This window comes from Notothenia coriiceps, unplaced genomic scaffold, assembly GCF_000735185.1.
Source record: "Notothenia coriiceps isolate Sejong01 unplaced genomic scaffold, NC01 NC01_scaffold00000339, whole genome shotgun sequence".
Lineage (NCBI taxonomy): Eukaryota > Metazoa > Chordata > Actinopteri > Perciformes > Nototheniidae > Notothenia > Notothenia coriiceps.
The window spans coordinates 14,006,522-14,028,536 of NW_011333040.1; the positions used below are offsets into that span (position 1 = coordinate 14,006,522).

Sequence of the window (22,015 nt, forward strand, 5' to 3'; positions counted from 1 at the left end):
AAAGTCTGATTTACAGGGTTTTTATATTTCAAATCATTAACAGTAATCTGATAACCACCATAATGAGTTAAAATACCAGGTTAATTACTGCGATTGTGGAGGGTGAGTAGATTAACAAAGTAACATGAGCTGCCACGTGGTATACTGTAATTGCTGCCCATTAGGCACAACGTTTCCCATTTTTAATATTGTTATACTATTGATAACACCAAATATTTGTTTTAATACTGGCAACTTCTAATTGGTGGTAAAAAACGAAAACGTTCAGTAGAGAACGTCCCATAGAACTATTTGCGTAACACAAAGCCAAGCAGTGTGTAGTATCTGGGCAGTGGGGAGCTTCGATTCAGTTTTGGTGTCTGGCGTGGTTACATTCCATTTCAAACAGCCTGTTTGAACGCTCGGCGTAACCTTGGTGCACTGCCAGCTCCAACATCCAATTCCAGAGCATTGAAGATTAATCACGGGTACTGGTAGTCCTAAACGGATAGCTGGGGATAATGGTAGTGTAGTTCTTGGCCATCCTAAACTCCTAGAGGCCTACGTTCTTTTTCCGGTTATTTTTATTTTTGATAATCAGGTTCCCCGACGGACGCCCAAACACAAAGCCAGAGATTATGGAAATTAGGCCAATAAAATAAAAGCAAGGATAATTGTGTGTTATTAGTGAGTAAATAACAGTGTGTTATTAGAAAGGAAAAAAATATTAAAAAATACAGATTTCAGTATTGCCTGAAGGCTCTGAGGCCCCATTTATTTTCCTCAAAGACGGCAACAAAAGGTCCGAAATTTATGACGATTTAAAATAAAAGCAATAATTGTGTCTTGATATTGAGTAGGAACATGTTTCCTACTGAACCACACTCAGCTTCCGGTCTTCCACACCGACCCGGAGAAAAAGACGTGCTGCCAGGCACGTAAAACACATTACCAGTAGAAATACATTGCTTTTCAAATCGTGCTGTGCAACACGAAAAAAAGGGGGAAATCATGTTAGTGAACACGAAATGCCATGAGACTGGGTTGAATATACATAGGGCATCATTAACTTGTTTTCCACAGCATGTTTCTCCTTCTCCACTTTGGCTAGAGTGAGCTCCAGGTCGTCTATGTCCCTCTTGAGTTCGGAGCTCTCGTCCTCGAGCTTCCTCTTCTTGGCGGTCAGCTCAGCGTTGACCTCCTCCTCGTCCTCCAGTCACTCCATCACCTCATTCAGCTTGGCCTCCAGCTGGATCTTGCTTTTGATGAGTCCATCACACCTCTCCTCTGCATCCTGGAGGTTGTCTGCCTCCTGATATAAAGTAAGTGCACCAGTATTACAGCTAAACCCCTTCAAATAGCAATAGCCAAGTGACACTTATGACGCCGACTCAAAAGGACGCCAAAGAAACACAACAACTCTTCAAAAAGACTACAATTAAACCCCAAAAGACAAGAAATAGAAACAAAGAGACTGCAAAAAAATACAGAAAGACAACAAAGAGACAAAAAATGACCACTAAAAGACAAAAAACGACTACAAAAAGACACTAAAAGACTAAAAGACAACAAAAACAAAGAGAAACACAATGATTAAAAGACACATAAAATGATGACAACTTTAATACAAGACGGATAACTACCACACAAACTACTACAAAGAGACACAAAACTACTACAAAGAGACACAAAACCACTACAAAGAGACACAAAACCACTACCAAGAGACACAAAATAATCACAATGTGACCCACCATGACTTGAAAGAGCCACAAAATGACTAAAAACAGATACCAAACATCTGCAAAGATGCACAAACCCTGCCCTCCTCTACCTCTGTGTTATCACTTACTGACTGGACTTGCAGGAGGTGGTCATTCTTTTCTTTTACAACGGAGACAACTTTCTCCTCGAGTTCCCTGCGCCGGTTTTCTGATTTGGACAGATCCTCTTTGAGTTTTGTGAAATCCACCTTCATCTGGATAATTTCCTTCTCAGCCTCGGCGCTCTTCAGGAGAGGCTTGAGCTTAAAGTAGAGCTTCACCCATGGCCAGTGTTTCACATTCATGAATGAGCGGAAGTTATACTGGATGGTGTAGATCGCCTCCCTGTCCAGGTCAGATTTGGATTACTTTACTCTGCAAAAGTCTGAATCTATAATGCTATTTTCTTTTATCTACAAAACACATACACGTTATTTTAACCACAAATTAGAAAGGTTATACTGCAAGCTGTTTTGCCATCTTATCTGTGGAGCTGACTAGTATGGATTTTCACAAGCGATAAACACATCGCAATGTTTCTATTTTACTAGATAACATGTTAATTTAGAATATCTGTAAACATTTTTTTAATGTTTTTTGATAGTAGTAATTACATTTCCACAAGTAAAAACTGAATACAGAGATCTAATTGAAATATCAATATCACTAAGTTCTTCTTTTTACAAGTAACGATAACCAACACGGATATCTTCCATTTCATTTTCAAATATATAAATTGATACTGATTGAACTGATATGTCATATTAACACATTTTGGATGTGAAATGTGTTTTTTATATGGGGCTGAGCAATCTGTAAACTTATTTTCTGATATTTGAAAAGTAATTCGGACTAGGAATTGTAGATTTAAAAAAATCTAATTGTTACACGTTAAAATATAAAGTTCATGTGTAACAATTGCGTTCCAGATATCTCAAATACAATCCTAGATATCTGTAATTTCAGTCATTTACTGTTCTAGGCAGTGATGTCAATATTTAATGTAAAACTGCATTTTTAGATAGCTATACATCCATGAATGATGTATAGCTATAGTATATGTAAGGGTAAAAAAGCAATTGTTTAAATCTGTGTTTACTTTAACTCCACTGATCAAATGCTAAAACGGCTTGCCACAGAAGTAGAGAAAAGCTGCATATTTACTTTCTGGCCATCATCTTCTGGTACTCCAAGCGGATGAGGTACCCGCGGCACAGAGCCTGGGTGGAGGTCACCACCTGCGCCAGCCTCTCATCCCTCATTTCCTCCAGAGCGCCCAGCAAACCAGCTTTGAAAAACACCTGAAATGAAAGGTAAATATTAATCTGCCAAAGCTTATTTAGTCTCTATGATTGAAAAAGTAATGAATGCAAACCTTAGTGTGTCCAAACTTGTACTGAGTGTGGTCCACGTCAATGGAGCCCAGCAGTTTCTCTGCAGCTTTTTTGTTATCATGAACTGTTTCTCTGGAACAGCGCTGGCGTTCAGGATCCTGTATCTTTACTAGGAATAATCAGAACTCTGAGTATTAGACAGGAAGTCTAAAACTATCAGAGGCTAGAATGTTTAGTTTTTTTTTTAAAAGTAAAAATATTGCAGGCAAGTCAACAACTTACACATCTGTTCCATCTTGTTAACAACATACTTTGTTTTATTACAGGCTTTTATGAGAATCACTACCTTAATTCTCCAAATTCTTACTTGTAAAACTCATTGTCCCATGTTGTTTATTTTTATTTTGTTCATATTTACTGGTGGCTATTGCTATAAATATGTAAATAGCTTGTATGCACCATAAAAGTGTATTTAAAAACTTGGCTGACCTTCAGTCATTCTAGGCCAGATATTCCTAAAGGGTGGCATGAAGAATGTGAAAACTGCTGATTTGAATCCAAAGCTTCAATTACCTCTGCTTAAAATCCCCATAGAGGATTCTGCTTGGAAATCCTTTCCTGCAGATCCGGATTCCCTCCAAGACGCCGTTGCAGCGGAGTTGGTGTATAACCAGCTGGTTTTCCATATCACCTACGTTGAACAAAATAATTAGTTTTCTTCCCAAAATGGTATATTATATACAGTATACAGCGTATGTTATAATGAGCAAATCTAACATAGGCTACCTGGTGTTTTGGTCTCATTTGGTATCAAACAGCGAACAAAGTGAGGATGAGTGGTTCTCAGATTCGTCATGAGCTTCCCAAGATTCTCGTGGAATAAATGAAAAAGGTAAAACAATGTCCCCCCTTTACTGTTTTAAGTTCATATACAAATATGTAAATAATACAAATGCAATATAACGTTTATTAGTTGATGTACAATAGAATTCAGGCACCATTCAGTTTTTTCAAGACTAATAAATAATGCACAATACAAGAACAGAGGGAAACCCTACCTCTAAAACCAAACATTATGTTGTAGTAAGAATTTTTAAATAGCATTAACCTCTTTTTGTTATCTTCATTAAATAATTGATGTACATGTTAGCTAAACATGTTAAAACTAAAACACATTAACAACAGCCTCTCACTTTTATGGATACATTGTTGAATATTTCTCCATTTGCTCAGGAACAGAAATCCTAACCCCACTTGTGCTGCTTGATATACTTATATACTTTATATTCCTGCATATCCTCAATTTTGCATACAGAAACAGGGGTGTAGCTAATACTGTATACAATTACTCAAGTAAAATTGTGAGATACTGGTACTTTGCTTGAGTATTTTCTTTTGAATCAACTTTCTACTTCTTCAAGAGGTAAGAGACTGTATTTTTCACTTTACTATATTCGTCTAACAGCTTGTGTTATTTCACAATTTGAGATGTCTTGCATACAAAAAGTAAGAAAATATTAGAAAGCATGTTGAAACCTAAAATGTATCTTCACCTTATTTTTTAAGAAATAGATGTCATGGCTCCAGCTAAACAAATGTCAGTATGAGTTTTTGCCTTATAGTGTAAGTGCAATATGTTAAGGCGATGATAAGTATGACATTTGGGCTGATCAAACATTGTGACGGTCCCACTCACAAAGAATACATCGATTAATAGCAGGATAAATCTGAAGATTAGTTTGTAATGAAAATAATCTTAATGCGTTGAAAGAAAAACAATGAAACTTGATATCATAACATGATACTTCCACTACACTCTCCTGATAGCATACTTTCACTTGAATAATATTTCTTAATGCTATACTTGCAGGACTGAAAACATTCAGGAGAACCCTACAATGTGTAAACACCGGAACCCACCATCTGACCCGGAGAAGCTCGCGTAAAGCATGGCCAGTATTTTGACAGAGGACTTCTGGTAAAGCTGCACCACAGACTCGCTTAGAGGGTCTTTGTTCTTCTCCAGCCAGCCGCTGACGTTGTAGTCCACGTTTCCGGCGTAGTGCATGAGACTGAAGTGCGCCTCGGGCTTCCCTTTCACTGTTTTGGGCTTCAGGAAGCAGCTGTTCTTCCCCAGGTGCTGGTCGTACAGTTTGTTCTTGAAAGAGGTTTCTGTTGATTATGGGAACATGCACTCCTCCTCAAGGATGGAGAAGATCCCCATTGACTAGGAAACAAGCATTACGTCATTCAAGTACTGAAAGGTATGTACAAATTCAAGAGACTTGTTCTTTAATGGAGTTTTTCCATTGTATGCCAAGTTATACTACTTCACTAGCTTTTAAGTAAATGTTTAAATATAGGACTACTTCTTAAGTTCTTAATAAATGACATGGTGTACCGTACCTTTTCAATGAGCCCAATGAAGGCTGCCAAGTCCATACCAAAGTCAATGAACTCCCAGTCAATCCCTTCTTTCTTGTACTCCTCTTGCTCCAACACAAACATGTGGTGGTTGAAAAACTGTTGCAGCTTCTCGTTGGTGAAGTTGATGCAGATTTGCTCCATGCTGTTGTACTAAAGACAAGTATTAACACATGACATATCAAAATAAAACTGACCAAAATAAACCTAATTATCCAAACTCACATCAAATATTTCAAATCCAGCGATGTCCAACACCCCAATGAAGAACTGCCTTGGTTGCTTTGTGTCAAGCATTTCATTGATGCGTATCACCATCCATAAGAACATCTTCTCATAGATAGACTTGGCCAGGGCACCAACTGCATTGGTGACCTACAAAGGAGATTTTGAGGATGAATGTTTTGACCTATTTATCTATATCCTGTATATTGGAACTCTCAAAGTACCTGGGGGACTGTCTGGCCTTTGGTGACATATTCATTCCCCACTTTCACTCTGGGGTTGCAAAGACCCTTCAACAGGTCAGCAGAGTTCAGAGCCATTAGGAAAGCCACTTTGTCTGCCACTGAGACAACACATTTTTTTGTATTAATACCTGCATGTTTTCATTATGAACAAATAAACTACTACAACTAAATTGAGAAGTCTTACCCTCGGTGCCGTCGGGCTCCGCCTGCTCCTCCCTCTGCTTTTGCTTGAACTTCATGTTCCCATAGTGCAGCACAGCGCCGGTCAGCTTGTAGATGGACAATTTCTCATCGTGGGTGAAGCCCAACACATCAGTGGCAGTCTGTTAAACAGAGTATTAGGGTGGAACATTTTTTTTTTATCTTCCTAAATGGCCACCGTCAGAACAGGAAATGAAACAGTGTTGACTGCACTGGCGTATAAAAGTCGTAATTTTAATCAAGTTTGATGTATTCTATTAGCTCCCATTTGAGTTGAATACATACACTTTATGAATTAGCAAATACAGGAGCACCAGTAAGACTGCCTTGTTAATGAATCAGAAAAACACTATAAACAAACTTATAATCTCTAAAACAGACAGTGTCTTTCTTTTCACTGTTTCAATTATCACCAAATCTGGTTTGGTTTGAAAAGACCCCATCATTTCACAAAGATAATCGCCAATCACCACACTCTAATGTGTAACCATCTGAAAGTGATAGACAAGAGATAGATCACATCAGTAGCCACCAGCTCTTCTTTGTCATCGATGCTGGCCACAGTGATCTGTCCCTGACTGATCATGGGGAAGTCATACGGGTTTGTTGAGATGAGAAGCATTTCTGAACATAGAAACAGAAACTTATTATCATGAATTTATTCAACAAACTGTATCTTAATCTGATACAGATATAATGTCCTCAGCATACCTATCAGCTCTGGTTTGTGGCCAGTAATTATCTGATAGAAGATGTGGTAGCTCCTCTCTTCAGTCAACTGGAAAGTCACTCTTGACTTCTCCAGCAAATCTATATTGAATGATATAACACATTATTCTTTTAAAACTAAATAAACAAATGAATAGATAAACAAATAATGTATAACTTGAAATACACTTGGTATCAATTTGGTATCAACTGGTATTAGTCTCATCATTTTACACACAATTAAAAGCCCTAACTTTACTTATACATTTTAATGAACATTTTTACTGTGTAAAAACAAACTTACAGGTTTCAATATCCGCAGAAGCAAGTTTTCCCGAGGTTCCAAAGTGAATTCTGATGAATTTACCCTATGAAAGATCATACATTCTTCTGTGAAATTCTTCTGCCCAGGTGAAAAGTTTATAAAAAAGGCTTTGAGATGAAGGCTATTCTTGGATCTACTGTCGCTTGTTTGAAGCCTCCATTTTGAGAGCTGATACTTACAAATCGTGAGGAGTTGTCATTCCTCACAGTCTTGGCATTCCCAAAAGCCTCCAGCAAAGGGTTCGCTGAAATAATTTGATCTTCCAGCGTCCCCTGGAAGACACAGCCACCTTCATCACATTCCTATTTTTTATTTTCTATGCTTATATCTTGTTGAGGGATTACCTGTATTTTGCTAGATGAGAGCTCTTTCTTGTCGCCTCCAGCCACTGCGATTGTCGCAAAGTACTGAATGACACGCTTGGTGTTGACAGTCTTCCCTGCACCAGATTCTCCACTGTGAATACAGAACAAAAAATCATCCTGTCTATTTTTTATGGACTGAATTATAAAATACATTTTGACTAATACGCAACAGGACTCACGTGATCAGGACAGACTGGTTCTCACGATCTGTTGATGATAAATCTTAATGTCAGTGACAAAATGACTTAAAGGCCCTGTCATTGTGAGCAATGGGATCCTTTATAAATATATATATATAATATATAAAAGGGATTTCATTATATCTTTAGTACCACTATGTTAACCCATAAGGACCCACCGTGACACAGGTGTTACATGACATTTACATTTTCTGGAAAGTTCCTTATACAGCTTTAGCCTTGTCTATATCCAACCGAAGTACCTAAGTGACACACCCTGAACAGTCTGGTGGGTCATGGGCCAGCTGATTTTGTGTTCCCATAACAACATGTTCAAGATGTCCATGTGCCAGACTAACACATGTGACATAACGAGCTACATTTCAGAAGCTTTTTTTTTGTAGCTAAAGGTAAAATTCAAGCCATTTAAGAATTAAAATGCTTACATAACATGTCCTTTATTACATTTAACTTGTTGTGGAAACATGTCTTTATCAGATTGATATGAAACAAATTAGATAAATAACGCTGTGACACTAATGTCACATCGGGACATTAACCTTAAACTTTCACAGTAAACCCGGAGTGACACATATGTCACAATTAGAAATATGATTATGATCTGCTCAGTTAATTTAGCTGGTTCAATGATATTTAGTTAATATATTCTTTATTCTCCAATTCAAAGACTGTTCAAGCTAATTTAAACCAAAAATCCAAAAATCATCCTCATTAATTAAAGGTGGGGTATGTAATTTATTTCAGAAACACTTTTTGTTATATTCCATGGAATGCTCTTAACATCCCGGGGATGTTAAGAGCATTCCATGGAATATAACAAAAAGTGTTTCTGAAATAAATTACATACCCCACCTTTAATTAATGAGGATGATTTTTGGATTTTTGGNGACACCAGTGTCACAGCAATATTTATCTCATTTGTTTCATATCAATTTGATCAATATATGTTTCCACAACAGGTGAAATGTAATAAAGGAATGAAACAAATGAGATAAATATTGCTGTGACACTGGTGTCNCCAAAAATCNGAGGGTAGAAGTCTCGTTAGACTGGTTATATTGTAACGCAATTCTTTCGAATGAATTTATAGACGGTATTGTATTCATGGCCTAGTTTCTATTGATCTGAAGGTCTTTTTGCGCTAGGACACTAGCGCTCTTAAATCGGCGTATTAGTCGTTTTACCGCGTCTAAAAATTTTCCGCCGTATAAAATTAGTTTCCGGCGTATTAGGGCGTAAAAGGTGTGTTTCACTCTTCTTTTTTTCAATTGAGCAGAACTGCACTTCACTCACTACTACTACTGCACTGGCAGTAGTCGACCGGCGTAGTGTCTTCCATTTGTTGGTGGCATCTCACTTGCACACCTTAGAGTCGTGTTGCTTGTAAAGACGACGATTTCTGGCACGTTTCGTCAATGGGGCTACAGAAAGTGCGTCCACCCCCCTTTGATAAGACGTGGGGCCACGTTGACACACAACACTCGTATGCAGAATCTCTTTTAGCTGCCACGCTGGGTGAAACTAAGTAAGTTTGTAAGCTTTTACGAAAGACGACGACGCCTGTTCTTTCGGTTTGTTGAGTGCAAGTGGCTCCGTAGTTGGAGGTTTTGGGAAAGCTCCCCGAAGTTCTTTTCACTCATCGGAATGTTCTTAACTTCGACCAGTCTATTGCTTGGCTCATTTACTTTTGTCTTACTCCGCCTCTTCAGACAGAACAGACAGATAGACAGACAGACACACTCTCTCTCTCTCTCACACTAATTTTATTGAGGTAACGAAAATGTTATTTATTTGTACTTACACAAATTAACACAAACTTATACTTCCCCCAATATATTGCCAATCACCGATCCAACGCACACTCACTCTTACTTATTCCTGTCAAGGAGGCGACTTATAAAAAAAACTTGACTGTTGCTAAATAAAAAGCGTGACAGAGAGAGTAATAACAACGTTCACTGAGGGCCGTACAAAGTGGCGTACTTTAGTGTATTATGTTGGGACGTACAAATTTAGCGCTATTAGTTCCTAAAAACGGGCGATATAGTTTCCTAAAAACGGGTGCAAAAAAGACGCTCCCAGATTCATTGTAATGCATGTAAGCGCCGTAAACGCAGTGTCAAGTTACCAGGTAATAGTTAAGAGTAGTGTAGTATTACTAGTATATAAGAATAGACTCAAGGGTAGTAGTCCAACAGATATGGTCAGATAGCCCCAGGTTATTTGACAGTGTACTCATTAATACCAGACAAGGCATACAGAACTGAGGTTGTCGTTCAAGAACTGGCATAGACCGGCACTGTGCCGTGGGAATCGCGTCCTAGGTCGCCGTAAGTGACAGATAAGACGCTCGATGCCATTCAAGGTAAAATTCCGCGGTCGAGGTGTGGTAATTCTAACTCGCCTTTGTGAATCCACGGTGATAACATTAGACCTTTGTCCAAGATTCTGAGCGCTGAGCACAGAAAGTCGTGCCCGACGGGACCGCCCAATCAACCCGGACTCCCTGGCGAGGATTTCCTCCTAGACGTCACAGGTTGCCGCACTATACGCTACCTTACCGAAGATACCTAGTCGGGACAATCGTGTAAGGTTTGTGAAAAAAAAAGCTGGTGCGACACAAGTGGGACGTCCACCTCTATACCACCGAAAATCGGACCTATTTCACAAATCAGTACCCTACACTGTTGAAGAAGTATAAACAGATTATAATTATCAAGTGAAAAGTAAGTCCTCCATCTGGACGCGACAGTCATGCGAAGAGGTCTAGACTCATCCAGGCGACTCTAACCAGTTTACAACGATCGCGTGAGTCGGTCCTGTCTCTTTGGGACCGAACTCATGGCTCAACTTATTGGTCTCGCAGCAGTTAACGGGGGCGAATAGTGTTGTCCTCTCCGCTGTCGTCAACGAAGCCAGGATTGACGCCGAGTTGCCCAAAAAAAAGGACGTTCTACGCCGCCTCCGAAAGCAAAGGAAACACAAACCTACGCACCAGTCTCGAGAGAGTGGTCTGCTCAGCCCGCGCCATTTGAGTTTGTCCCAGAGTACTAGGTCACGACGTAATTCGAGAGTTAACGCAGCCCTAAGCAGACCCAGTGCTGACTGCAAAGTCGTGCGTTCGCCATTCGTTACGTCGTGTCCTGGTGAGGGGGTATTGTTCTACTAAGTAACCCAAAGAATAATCCTAGTGGGTCGGCGTGAGGGTATGGTTTCGTTGCAGCGGGCTTGGAAGAGGGATAGTGTTTTTCTAGACTGTTAAGGACCGTATATACTTCATCATCTACTGGATACCACGTCTTTACACTCCTCGCACATTTTTGGACTACACTCGTGAACGTCTTTCTTTTAGACTCGCGAGAGAACACGTGCTATACGTCACACATGTGGAAACACAGGTCATTCTCATATAACACTACAGTGTCGCCCTAGTTTGATCACTGTGACTGGTTTCACCATGTGCTAGACATATTTTTCAACTAGGTGCATTGACACTTGAGTTCCTGTAGATACCGACCTCAGTGCTCTTCTTCTTTTTTTCAAAACATCCGACATCCTTTCTTTTTCCTGACTGTCTAGACACGTACGGCCACCAGCTCTCCCTTTCTCTAGACAAAGTAGAGAACAGTCTGATATCCTATGTCTCCAAAAAAATGTATATCACAAGTAATCGCATGAGACGTAGTCTCGAAAGCCAAGAAGTAAGGTGGAGAGCTTTTGAGCCACGCTAATGGTTAGAGGGTGCTTAGCAGAGAAACGACACCGTAGAGTCATATTTAGCTGCTTATACGGGGCCAGTCCAAGAACTCAGGACACGAGGCCAAGTGTAAACGGGCCCTAGCGTAGCAGTCTTGAACAACAACAGACATGTGAAGACCGGGGGTATTTAGACACGTGTTGTATTCCAAACCAGTCGGACATCTACGTCCAGACCACTGTCACTACAGGGCGGCGTGCCGAAACAAATAGACACTAAGACCGCCCACCCACCACCCCTCCTCCCCCCAACCTACACCGCACTTGGAGATCAATTGGATTAGTAAAACCAGTGTCAAGGATGGCTAACAAACACATTGGTGCCTCATATCCAACCGGTCCGATCGGATCGGTGTCCGTGAATTGAACTGAAGGAGGTGACTCATCTACAGACTATATGACTAACCGAACTACTTATTTCTCACCTTTAGGTACGACATACTGAGCGAGACTTGAGGAAGAAATGGCCGTATGTGTGCTAAACAAAGTTGTCGGAATAAAGGTCGATAAAAGGTTTTGGCACTTCACTCTTTGGGTACGAAAAACACTCCCTTGGTCGTCGATGAAGGACAAATTCCTGCGCAGTTACCGACGTAGAGTTTATACTACGGTCATATTTGTTACAGAAGACAGCCCGGAGGACATGTAGTTACGGCTGGGACACCGACCTGTTCAATTCACCTTCTCATCTGTTATATTTCCATACCGTTACACGGTCGGTCAAATCTATTACTTCCAAGATAGTGTAGTTGAATGTACGGCTAAGTACAGATTGAGGATTACTGTCCCCTTCGCTTTTTCACGTAGAGTATGCTACTTATGAGTATAGTATTATCGGCCTGTTCAAATTTTCTTAATGGTGTTATATTAATAAGGAATTAGTTTGTTATCCTGGTTAACTTCCGCCTCTTACTCCGTCTTGACTACTAAAGTTTTACGACATATGTTCATCATTACATCCAACACGTATTTAATGCACTAACGTTTTAGCAACAATTAGTTAAGTAATAATCCAGCTAAAAAAAAAACCTGCTGTACGAGGCCGTCACCATTGTACCACCCCGGTCAGCTTTATGTTAAGGTGGCAGGGGACAGCTGTTATAAATGATCGCCAATAATATTAATTTTCACGTTCAGTCAGTTGATTTTTGCCGGCCGTCTTTCCTGCAACGGCAGTTTTTCTGTATTTCCTTTATACTGTAATTTGACTTGATAGCTTTAAACTCCGCACACGGAGCTCTGATTGGTCAGCAGGTGGTGCTTTCACCGAGTTGATCTCTTATCCTGGAACCAAATCTGCTCCCGACCAGGCTAGCCGTTCAGCATAAGTTACCATGGAGATCTAGCCCGGTAGTACAGGCCTCAGCCCTCAGGTTTGCCGTTCAGCATAAGTTACCATGGAGATCTAGCCCGGTAAGAAGAGAATAAGCGTTGTAGGACTGGAAACCCAGAGTTTTCCCTGAAGTTAGCTCGCTAAGCGAAAATCCGGCTTCGTAGTACAGGCCTCAGGCAACCATGGCAACCATGCTCGGGGGGGGGTCTTCTTCGCTGCTTTTGGTGTATTTTGTGGCGGAAGTACAGTGCCACTTACAGGCCCGGCATACGTACTACAGCGTCTCCAGCGGGTCGAGCGGTCTCGTGTGAAGGGACACGTTTATTGAGCCGTATCCGTGTGAACCGAAGACTTTTTTGATTTCAAATTCGGTTTGTTTGCGTTCCCGTGTAAATGGGGCCTTAGATCTCACCTTCTGTTGTGTGCTGAAAGCCAGAAACACCCCCTCTCTAATAACACCTGCCAAACAGTGATTCATTATGTAAGATTGCCTCATTTGTGGCTGGACATATAACTGTTGAGTTTTAGAATACAAAAGTAACTTCCCATGTAAAAAACAAAGACAAACAACAAAATAGCCGTGACAGTGACACAGTGCTGCAGTACTGAAAAAGGGTGTTTTCTTGCCTCATGATAACAAACATGAAGCTACCTGTTTATTAGGTACATATGTAAACATCTAATGCAGTGCAGTTTTATATAGCTGTAAACAATTCTATCATGTCAAAGCTACAATGCTCAATTTTTTTCCAGATGTTTGCAAAGTAATCGCAAGTTATCTTTATTATTTTTGATGGGAATTTTGAATTTGTATTTCTTATTTTATGCATATCTAGGTATGTGTATCCTAGATTGAGTCCTGACACTGATCAAAGCCTACTGTTACCTAAATTGAAAACACTGATGTTGCATTTCTGCCCGGAGAGCACTAACATTGTTATACATCACCCACCGTTCATCTTTTATTTGCTTACTTTCGGTTGTAGATATGCAAGCCTGTATTTCTGCTGTGCTGTGGAGGATCAGGACAATGAGCTGATCACCCTGGAGATCATCCATCGATACGTGGAGCTGCTGGACAAATATTTTGGCAGTGTAAGTCTTAAATGTCACAGATCTCAAATAAACTGTTAATTGGTAGAATGTGACAGAAAACAATAGAAAGTGTACTGTACGAATCCTTTCAGTGTGTCACTAACTACAGGATCTCCTCTGATCTGCTACTGTTTGGCCACACAGGTTTGTGAGCTGGATATTATCTTCAACTTTGAGAAGGCCTACTTCATCCTGGATGAGTTCCTGCTGGGGGGAGAGGCTCAGGAGACGTCGAAGAAGAACGTGCTGAAGGCCATCGAGCAGGCTGACCTGCTGCAAGAGGTACGAACAGTTTTGTAAACACACACTATTACACAAACTCACCAGTGTCAGGTCAAAAGGTGTTTCGTTCCATAATGTCAGATAACTTGGGTACAATGCCCATCACGTTTCCAAAGCCCTTAGTAGTATTCAAATAATGAATTAACCAACTTTCCAAACCCCCAATATATATTCTGTTTAATGTAATTTCAGTCAGAAGAGCTTCATCTGAGAAGCTGAAAACAGATATAAGGATACATCTTTTTTTCACCCGTGCGCCCCTCCACACCTGTTTATTCTAAGCATGCAGCGCTTGATGAATACCGGTTCCTCCCCTGTGCCATTGCACCAAAGCAAGTCCTGTCCTGGATGTTTGCATCTCTGTCTCACTGTAGTCCTTTGCAGTCAACAGAATTATTTATTTATTTTTAGCAAAGCATGCAGTACTGTTGTTACAAGAACAGCTGACTGTGCAGGCCTAAGAAGGGTTTATCTTACTTGGTAACCTGCAATCATAGAGGGTATTTTTTGTACTACAAAATGTACGTCAGCAACAAACCTTTCTCTCTTGTCTGCAGGAGGCCGAGGCACCACGGAGCGTTTTGGAAGAAATTGGGCTGACATAAATCATCATGCTGCAGTTCCTTCCTCCAGATGCAGATCTGGCAACCTCTGTCTCTCTCCTGTTGACTGTGTCAGTGTTGTATGTATATAATCACCATCTATGTATTCTGTCATGTACTATCCAGTAGTGTCCTTTAAATGTGGTGCCAACTGCGGTGTTGATGTATCTCCTCTGAACAATCTCCCTCACTGTATTCTGCAGTAGTATTAACATCCTTCACAGAACTAACTTCTTAAAACTCAACTGAGTACAATGTAGCGACGACATGAAACTCCAGCACCATATTAATCATCACTGATTGCAGAGTTGTGTGTGCTGTTTGGCTTCAAGTATTTTTAAAGGTGCTGTTGTAGACTCAGTCGGCAATTCTCATGATTTACCTTCACATTCAGGCCACAGAGCTCAGCATCCAAATACAAAATAAATAAATATTCTGACATCTGTGAGGTTCATTTGATAAAACTGTTTTTGATAACAAACTAAATGCATGATTAAAAAGGTTTTTCATCTTGTTTCTCAAAAGCAAATGGGCATTATGTTGCTTCACATTAAATATTGCAAAAACAATATAACAATGTACAAAAGAGGCTCATCTCTGGAAATATAAATTAAATCAATCGAGATGGTTAGATGGGTCTTTGAGGACTCAAGAAATACCTTAAGAACAGCGGTAAGTAATGACCTGGGTTTTATTAAAGGAAAATGTTTTGATCTGATACTTAGCTCTGTGACTCTGATAAGGATAACACATGAGAATTACCAACGGGGGCTAGTGCTGTTGTGGGAATCGCTGACAGTTACAATCACACGGGTCATTCAACCCAACAATTAAGTGAAATTAAAAGACATATCAACATCAGTGTTTGTTATGTAGGTTTGAATATGTTTGTGTTTAGTGAGTTGTTCTTAGAAATGAACCATGTATATTATTTTCAAGACGTTACCTTTTGTTAACCTCAGCAGTTTGTAATGAGTCTTGTTTCCACAAAAAAAGACTTTTCCTGACCAAAGCATTTGTTTCATAATGGCCTCTGGAGTCAAATCTGGGACAGGAAAGCATAGCGACTCAAAAGAAAAATATTTTATGTATAGTTTAGTTTGGCTTAAAGACTAACATGACCAAAGAACACTGTGTTTTATCTTCTCGATGTAGTCTACAGAAAGTTAACATGGCAGAAAAGGGATTTAGAGCGGCAGGATGTTTGACAGAACATGTATGTGGGGATTATTTGGCCACAATATAGCAGTATTATTATCCCAAACAGTTTAAGGGCAGGTCTAGCATGAGTTTCTTTATGGGGTAGAAGCGACAGAAGATGAACTGCACATATCAGGGGACATCATGAATATTCATCAGCGTCAGCTTGTTCACTTGTCAGCAGGAAAACAGGCCAACAAGTAATGAATACATGCTCATCCAAGAATTGTATCTGCATTCTTAAAACCACAAAGTGTTGTCATCGAACATTCAGAAGTAATTATTCGACATCTTTGATTCGTGCAAAAATAAATCACTTTTTGTATTAAACACTGCCAAGTCATTTGCCAACATTTTTTTCTTATTTTTGCAAGTTATTAACAATAAATGTATACAAAGAAATAACCCCTGTTTTTGATGTTTTTTCATATTGTTTTTACTCAGCATCAATAACCATGTTGTTCTGCAGCTCCAGTATCTGATAATTGAAGCGACGTTAACTACTTTACAAAAGCTACAAATATTCACATATGTACATGTGCATTGGTGACAGGAGATAACTTGCTAAAAACATGTCGAGGAGAAAAGCCAGAACCAATTCCTATATTTTGAAAGGTAACTAAGAGTTACTCATGTCCCCTTCTCCAGCGGTCTCATTCAGCATTTCTGTGATAGACTGTTCATGTTTCACCTCAGGACAAAGCTCCCTGTCAACTCCCGGACTTTGATCTAAATCATGGTTTTTCTGACCTGCCTCTGTTTCATCCCCCCCCCCACTAGGACTCGCTGCAGGGAGACCCTCCACTCTCTCGTCCTCCGACTCTTTCTCCTTCTCTGACTCTCCAGATGAGGTCACTCCTTCAGGCAGATGGCTTTTTTTCTTATGCTTCTTTTTGCTCTTTTTCTTGCCCTTTTTGGATTGTTTGTGGCGGCGGCGTGTTTTGGTCTCCTCAATAGCATCTGGTTTCTTGGGGCTCTTTTCTGTGCTGCGTTTCTTCCTTTCTCTGCTTGTGCTTCTCGACCTTTTCCTCACTTCTTCATGTGTTTCTGTGTCTCTACTGTCTGTCTCTTCACTTCTATTCTTGTGCTCCCTGTCTTTATCTCTACTTCTGTTTGGCTCTCTGTCTCTACTCCTCGACCTATCCTTACTCTTGCTCAGATACCAGTTGTTCTTTCTGTCACTGTGTCTGGATGACCGTCTGTCCTCTCGGTGCTGCTGGGACGCCCTGCTCTCTCTGCTCCTGCTCCTCCGTCTGTCTCTCTCTCGTCTGCTATGGGATCTCTCAGATCTCGGGGGGCTTCTGCTGTTCTGACGTTGCCTCCACGATCTGTCTCCGTATCTTTCTGATTGCCACCCGTCTCTGCGACTCCCCCTGACGCTGCGGTCTGGAGACAGATGCAGGTCTCTGTCCGCCTCCCAAAATTCATTGCCAGGGTTTCGAAATACATGCAGGAAGTTACAGTGCTTCCCTTTGGGGCACTTCTGTCTGTCGTACAATCCTGAGAGAGGAAATACATCACAAACAAGATGAATACATTGAACTGAATCTTGTATCTCTGCAGTAATGTCACTAAATGAAAAGAAACTCTTCTATCAGACAGAACAACTCACCACATATAGCATTCTTCCACCGAGTAACAGGACACATCTCACAGTGAAGCTGCCGGCCTGCGTACCACCTCCCATTGAACCTGATGATGGCCTCCATGCACTGCTCCTCTCTGGACACAGAACAGAGAGATGGGAGGACAAATAATTAAGTGTTTTATTCTGAACTTCAAACAGTCTACAGGTATTATTTTGGGAAAGTTATGGAGCGGTTGCGTGATAACTTACGTGTCAAACTGAATGTAAACATTTCCTCGCAGGTGTGGTTCGTAATTGCAGCTGACCTAAAAAAGAAAAAGGTATCAAGGAAACCGAATGTAGGTTTTTAGACTTATTCCTGAACAGTGAGGTTTCAGGTTGGTTTTTAAATAGGAATTCTTAGAAAAAGTCAGAGGGATAACTTAAATCTGACCGAATTTGGCAGGAGATAATTTTATATATTTGTATTCATTTATATTTTTGAAATGTTTTAATTGTGTAGCACACTGTAAGGATGATCTTTTTACAATTTCCCAGGCAAAATAAAGACAAATATTTATTTATGTAATCTAAATTGACTAATAAAACAATGAAAATATTGACACAAATAAAGTCACATGCAGAAGTTGAATTTACCAAAAGAATCTGTCATAGTATTTATATGAGCTGACACAAACTGGTGGCTGTGTTCTGTTATTCTAATAATACATGTAACATGTCAGCAATCAGAGCCGCTACCCTGACCTTATATTCTGAAATCATGGTTTACTTATTTAGGGTGTATATGGATTGACATTTTTGGTACTTCCTCCTGGTCTCATCTTACCTTGAATTGCACCACCTTGCCGACACTCTTCAGCTCCGGCAGGACGTCCTGGTAGAAGTCGAGGAAAGTCTCCTGCAGCTCCTCCTCGCTGTATTCCAAAGAAGCATCAATGTCGTAATCATCGCGGCGCGACTGCTGCAAGCCGAACGTCGTAAACATTCCCCGGATCATCAGAGTGGGGCTGGCTGTTGGATAAGCATGCTTCCGAGAACATCTGGACTCACAAAGAAGGAAGAGGGGAGAGTATACAGAAACATTCAAAAAACATTTGTGACTTGTGCAATAATTAGTCAAAAGGAGAAACAAACAGTACCTGTCTCCAAATCGACACGCCCCGGTCTTCAGGAAGAAAGGACAGTTTGCCACGTCCCGCTCCGTCCCAAAGTTCTCCGAGCTCTTTGCCCCAGGAGCCTCGGGATTCATCCACGCTCCTCCATTCTCTAACTGGAACACAAGAACAAAAATGTATATGTTGTAAGGTCTGACATTAAACGGGAATAAGAAGCTAGCTCCTAATTTTAAAAATAAATAAAAACATTATTTTTTATATATAAATATATATCTTTAAAGGTGGATGAAAATATTTCGAATTTTGTAATCAAATATGTACTTATCAGGGTTAATGCAGTATAAAGACTAAATAATCAGTGATGTCTGATGGTAGAAATTAAGCAAGAGAGAAATTATTTCTGAAATGAGTCTAAAAATATCTTTGACATGTTCTTTATGTGTGAGGTTTAACTGAACTTGAATATATAAACACATTAAACTGAGCTGCGCATTTATAAATGAAACTGAGCTGCACACTATTAGGATACATATATTCCTAAATTGACAAACAAATCTATACAGACTTTGAAGTTCACATGTACTCTCATAAAACACAAATATGATTTTGACACTAGTTTTTACTTGTGACATTAATGTGTGTTCATACCTGATTTTCTGCTTCATCCAACATTTTCTGAACGGCCTCCTACAAATGGTGTAAAGACACGGCGGGTGAAAATGTGTAGAGGTCAACATCTGTTACTGTGTGTTAAGACCACACTCACAAGAACTGGCATTTAAACATTTCTGGACTTTTGGAAAGCGATTTCACAGACTGTAGTCACACACAGTAAAAGATACATCCTTGTTGTGAGAGCTGAAGCTGCTGTTAGGGGTTTTCTCTCTGTGTGTATCTTAGTTGAAGAGTTGGAGGGTTGCTTGTGCCACTTGGTCAAGGATTTTTTTTTTTTTTAAGAACCATGTACAAACAAAAACAAATCTTAAAAAGAAACATGATGACTTTGTGATTCTCTGAACCTTCCCTTTTGGATGGATAATAGAAACACTTAAGTAGAAGAGGATATATTTCTTTTTGTTTATCCTCCTGGGGCCCGTTTCACCTCTCTGTCTCGCTTGTCCTGCTGCTTCTGTTCTTTTTCTTCTTCTTCTTTCTTCTGCTGGGCCTCCCATTCCTCCTTTATCATTCGCTGTAAACACAAGAAGACATAAAGCGTGTGAATATAAATCATCTTATTTAGAATAATCAGTGGAACAGGCTCCGGGGCACACGTCTGTTAGCCATTTATTAACACAGTAACCAGACCCAACTGAGGGCAGTAATCTTCTGTGAAAGGCTCCAATTATTCACATATTATGTAAATTGCCACATTGGTAAATAACTTCCGAATCAGATAATTCCCACATTTCACATCAGTGTGAATACAGACACATCGGTAAATCTGCTTTATTCACAAAATGTTAGTGCGTTTTCAAAAATGGTCATGTTTTAGATGCTTCTTATGTTACACACAAACAGCAGATTACCTCTTCCTCCTCTTTTCTTTTCCTTACAGCCTCCTCCCTCTCAGCCCTCAGCCTGAACTCCTCCTGAGCAAGCATCTCTCTTTTCAACCACTCTGTATGCAGCCGTAGTCTGAACAAAACAAGACGGACAAAAATCAAACAAACAGTACAACAAACATTTCCTGTGTTGCCCGTCACTGAATGTTCAGCTGCAGGTCAGCAGAGAGACGATGGTATTAACCTACCTTTCTTCCTCAGCAACGTCATTTTCATTTATTTCTTCTTCTTCTTCTTCCTCCACTTCATATGCAGGGCTTCCTCCATTTTTTAAACCTGTAACAGAGGACATGTTGTGTTGGATCCATCTTTTGGTGCAGCTTCAACTGTAGAAATGATAGAAGCACCAACATTATATCTTTGTACCACTTTCTCTGGCTCGGGCGAGAGCTTGGCGTTTCTTTTTTCTTCTCTCTTTCCTCAGAGCAGCCCGGCGTTCCCTTTGACTGAAGAAAAAAATATGGCATTGGGAAAAAAGCATCAGATTAAAAGAAAATCGATGATGGTTGCAAACACTATACACTTGCAAGACCAAGTTGATGGGTTATGCACTTTATATTTCTACTGTATCAGGTTGATGAGATTACTATAAATGTGCTGTAGTCCGCCCACAATTGTGCAATATCTACAGTGAAGCTTCAATCATCATTTTGTGATTCGGTAGTATGACATTGGCGTTAATGCAAGGTACATGTAGATAGTATGTTAGTCTCGAAATGACCAAAACGTTAAAACACAGAACACATTTTTACTTGAATAAAAATAACCGATAACCCAATTTTTCTATGAGGTTTAAGACATTAGTCGCTACAGCAGAACTAACGCAATGGCTTTACAGCAATTGGGTCTCTACGTTTTCTTATGGTATTGTTGTCCAACACCCAAACATCGTTAGATGGTCAAGTTATGTCAACAGGATTTAATTAGAAACACAGACCTTAACAAAGGAGCGGAAATCAGAGGAGTTGCCATCACAGCTAACGAGCTAGTTAGTTAGCATGTGCAGCTGACGTTAGTCCTTGTTGTATACTCTCATCGGCGATTACTTTAAACAAACTTTAAATTAGATGTTCTCTGAGGGGACATGATACTACAGAATTAGAGTCGGGTTGTCCGAGAAGTGATACAACTCAATAAGTTACGTTTGTTTCAGCTACTTCAGCTAGTTGTCTGCATGCGGAGTTGTTTTGAGAGGAAGAAACGATGGTGTTACCATAATTACTTCCGGGTAAAACCGCTTCTTTAAAAAAAGAAGAAGATGAAGAAATAATAAGAAGATGCTCACATTTCTAATCGGGGGTTTTAACCCATAAGAACCCGGACCCATTTCTACTTTTGAGAAAATTAAGGGGAACATCATTTAGACTAAATGGACCACCTAGAACACATTTCTGACAAGAAACCCCCCCTAGTGTCAAGTATCTGAAATGTATCAAATATCTGAAATGTGACATTATGTCACATTAAGCTTTAATGGTAAAATAACTCTTATATTTAACTTAATTAATGAGGATGATTTTTTGGTTTAAATTAGTTTGAACATTCTTAGAATTGAAGAATAAGACCATATTAACTCAATATAATTGAATCAGCTAAATTAACTGAGCAGATCATAATAATATGTCTAATTGTGCATATTATGTCACTTTGGGTTTACTGTGAAAGTTTAGGGTTAAAGTCCCGATGTGACACCAGTGTCACAGCAATATTTAT

General features: G+C 39.8%; 3 protein-coding genes across 3 annotated transcripts in view; 1 reads left to right on the forward strand and 2 right to left on the reverse strand.

Annotated features, from left to right (window-relative positions):
• The window catches only part of LOC104951262 (myosin heavy chain, fast skeletal muscle-like), a 103,711-nt gene that overhangs the window by 79,554 nt on the left and 2,142 nt on the right, over nucleotides 1–22,015 (reverse strand). Inside the window, exons 5-12 of the mRNA XM_010777901.1 lie at nucleotides 7,749–7,776; nucleotides 7,549–7,660; nucleotides 7,384–7,476; nucleotides 7,184–7,247; nucleotides 6,883–6,981; nucleotides 6,692–6,795; nucleotides 6,155–6,293; nucleotides 5,950–6,068 (exon numbers count right to left, since the gene is read on the reverse strand). Coding sequence (XP_010776203.1) covers nucleotides 5,950–6,068; nucleotides 6,155–6,293; nucleotides 6,692–6,795; nucleotides 6,883–6,981; nucleotides 7,184–7,247; nucleotides 7,384–7,476; nucleotides 7,549–7,660; nucleotides 7,749–7,776 — 758 coding nt within the window. The remainder of the gene's footprint in view (nucleotides 1–5,949; nucleotides 6,069–6,154; nucleotides 6,294–6,691; nucleotides 6,796–6,882; nucleotides 6,982–7,183; nucleotides 7,248–7,383; nucleotides 7,477–7,548; nucleotides 7,661–7,748; nucleotides 7,777–22,015) is intronic.
• On the forward strand, nucleotides 13,750–16,283 carry LOC104946626 (AP-1 complex subunit sigma-2-like). The gene is made up of 3 exons (XM_010772501.1): nucleotides 13,750–13,953; nucleotides 14,098–14,235; nucleotides 14,793–16,283. The coding sequence occupies exons 1-3, from the start codon at nucleotides 13,762–13,764 to the stop codon at nucleotides 14,838–14,840; spliced, it is 378 nt and encodes a 125-aa protein (XP_010770803.1). The 5' UTR covers nucleotides 13,750–13,761; the 3' UTR covers nucleotides 14,841–16,283.
• On the reverse strand, nucleotides 15,172–21,484 carry zrsr2 (zinc finger (CCCH type), RNA-binding motif and serine/arginine rich 2). Its single transcript, XM_010772490.1, has 11 exons — nucleotides 21,240–21,484; nucleotides 20,669–20,748; nucleotides 20,491–20,578; nucleotides 20,267–20,375; nucleotides 19,843–19,929; nucleotides 19,389–19,427; nucleotides 18,765–18,895; nucleotides 18,452–18,665; nucleotides 17,875–17,930; nucleotides 17,650–17,759; nucleotides 15,172–17,537 (listed from the first exon to the last, which is right to left on the reverse strand). Exons 1-11 carry the CDS (start codon nucleotides 21,272–21,274, stop codon nucleotides 16,657–16,659), a joined length of 1,830 nt encoding a protein of 609 aa, XP_010770792.1. The 5' UTR covers nucleotides 21,275–21,484; the 3' UTR covers nucleotides 15,172–16,656.

Excerpts from the sequence above, each read along its gene's own strand:
- LOC104946626 (XM_010772501.1), top strand. The coding sequence starts at position 13,762 with ATGTTGCATTTCTGCCCGGAGAGCACTAACATTGTTATACATCACCCA. Across the intron at positions 13,954-14,097 it reads TGGACAAATATTTTGGCAGT|GTTTGTGAGCTGGATATTAT; the intron begins GTAAGTCTTAAA and ends TTGGCCACACAG. Across the intron at positions 14,236-14,792 it reads AGGCTGACCTGCTGCAAGAG|GAGGCCGAGGCACCACGGAG; the intron begins GTACGAACAGTT and ends TCTTGTCTGCAG.
- zrsr2 (XM_010772490.1), bottom strand. The coding sequence starts at position 21,274 with ATGGCAACTCCTCTGATTTCCGCTCCTTTGTTAAG. Across the intron at positions 17,931-18,451 it reads GCAAGGTGGTGCAATTCAAG|GTCAGCTGCAATTACGAACC; the intron begins GTAAGATGAGAC and ends TTTCTTTTTTAG. Across the intron at positions 17,538-17,649 it reads GTGGAAGAATGCTATATGTG|GATTGTACGACAGACAGAAG; the intron begins GTGAGTTGTTCT and ends TTCCTCTCTCAG.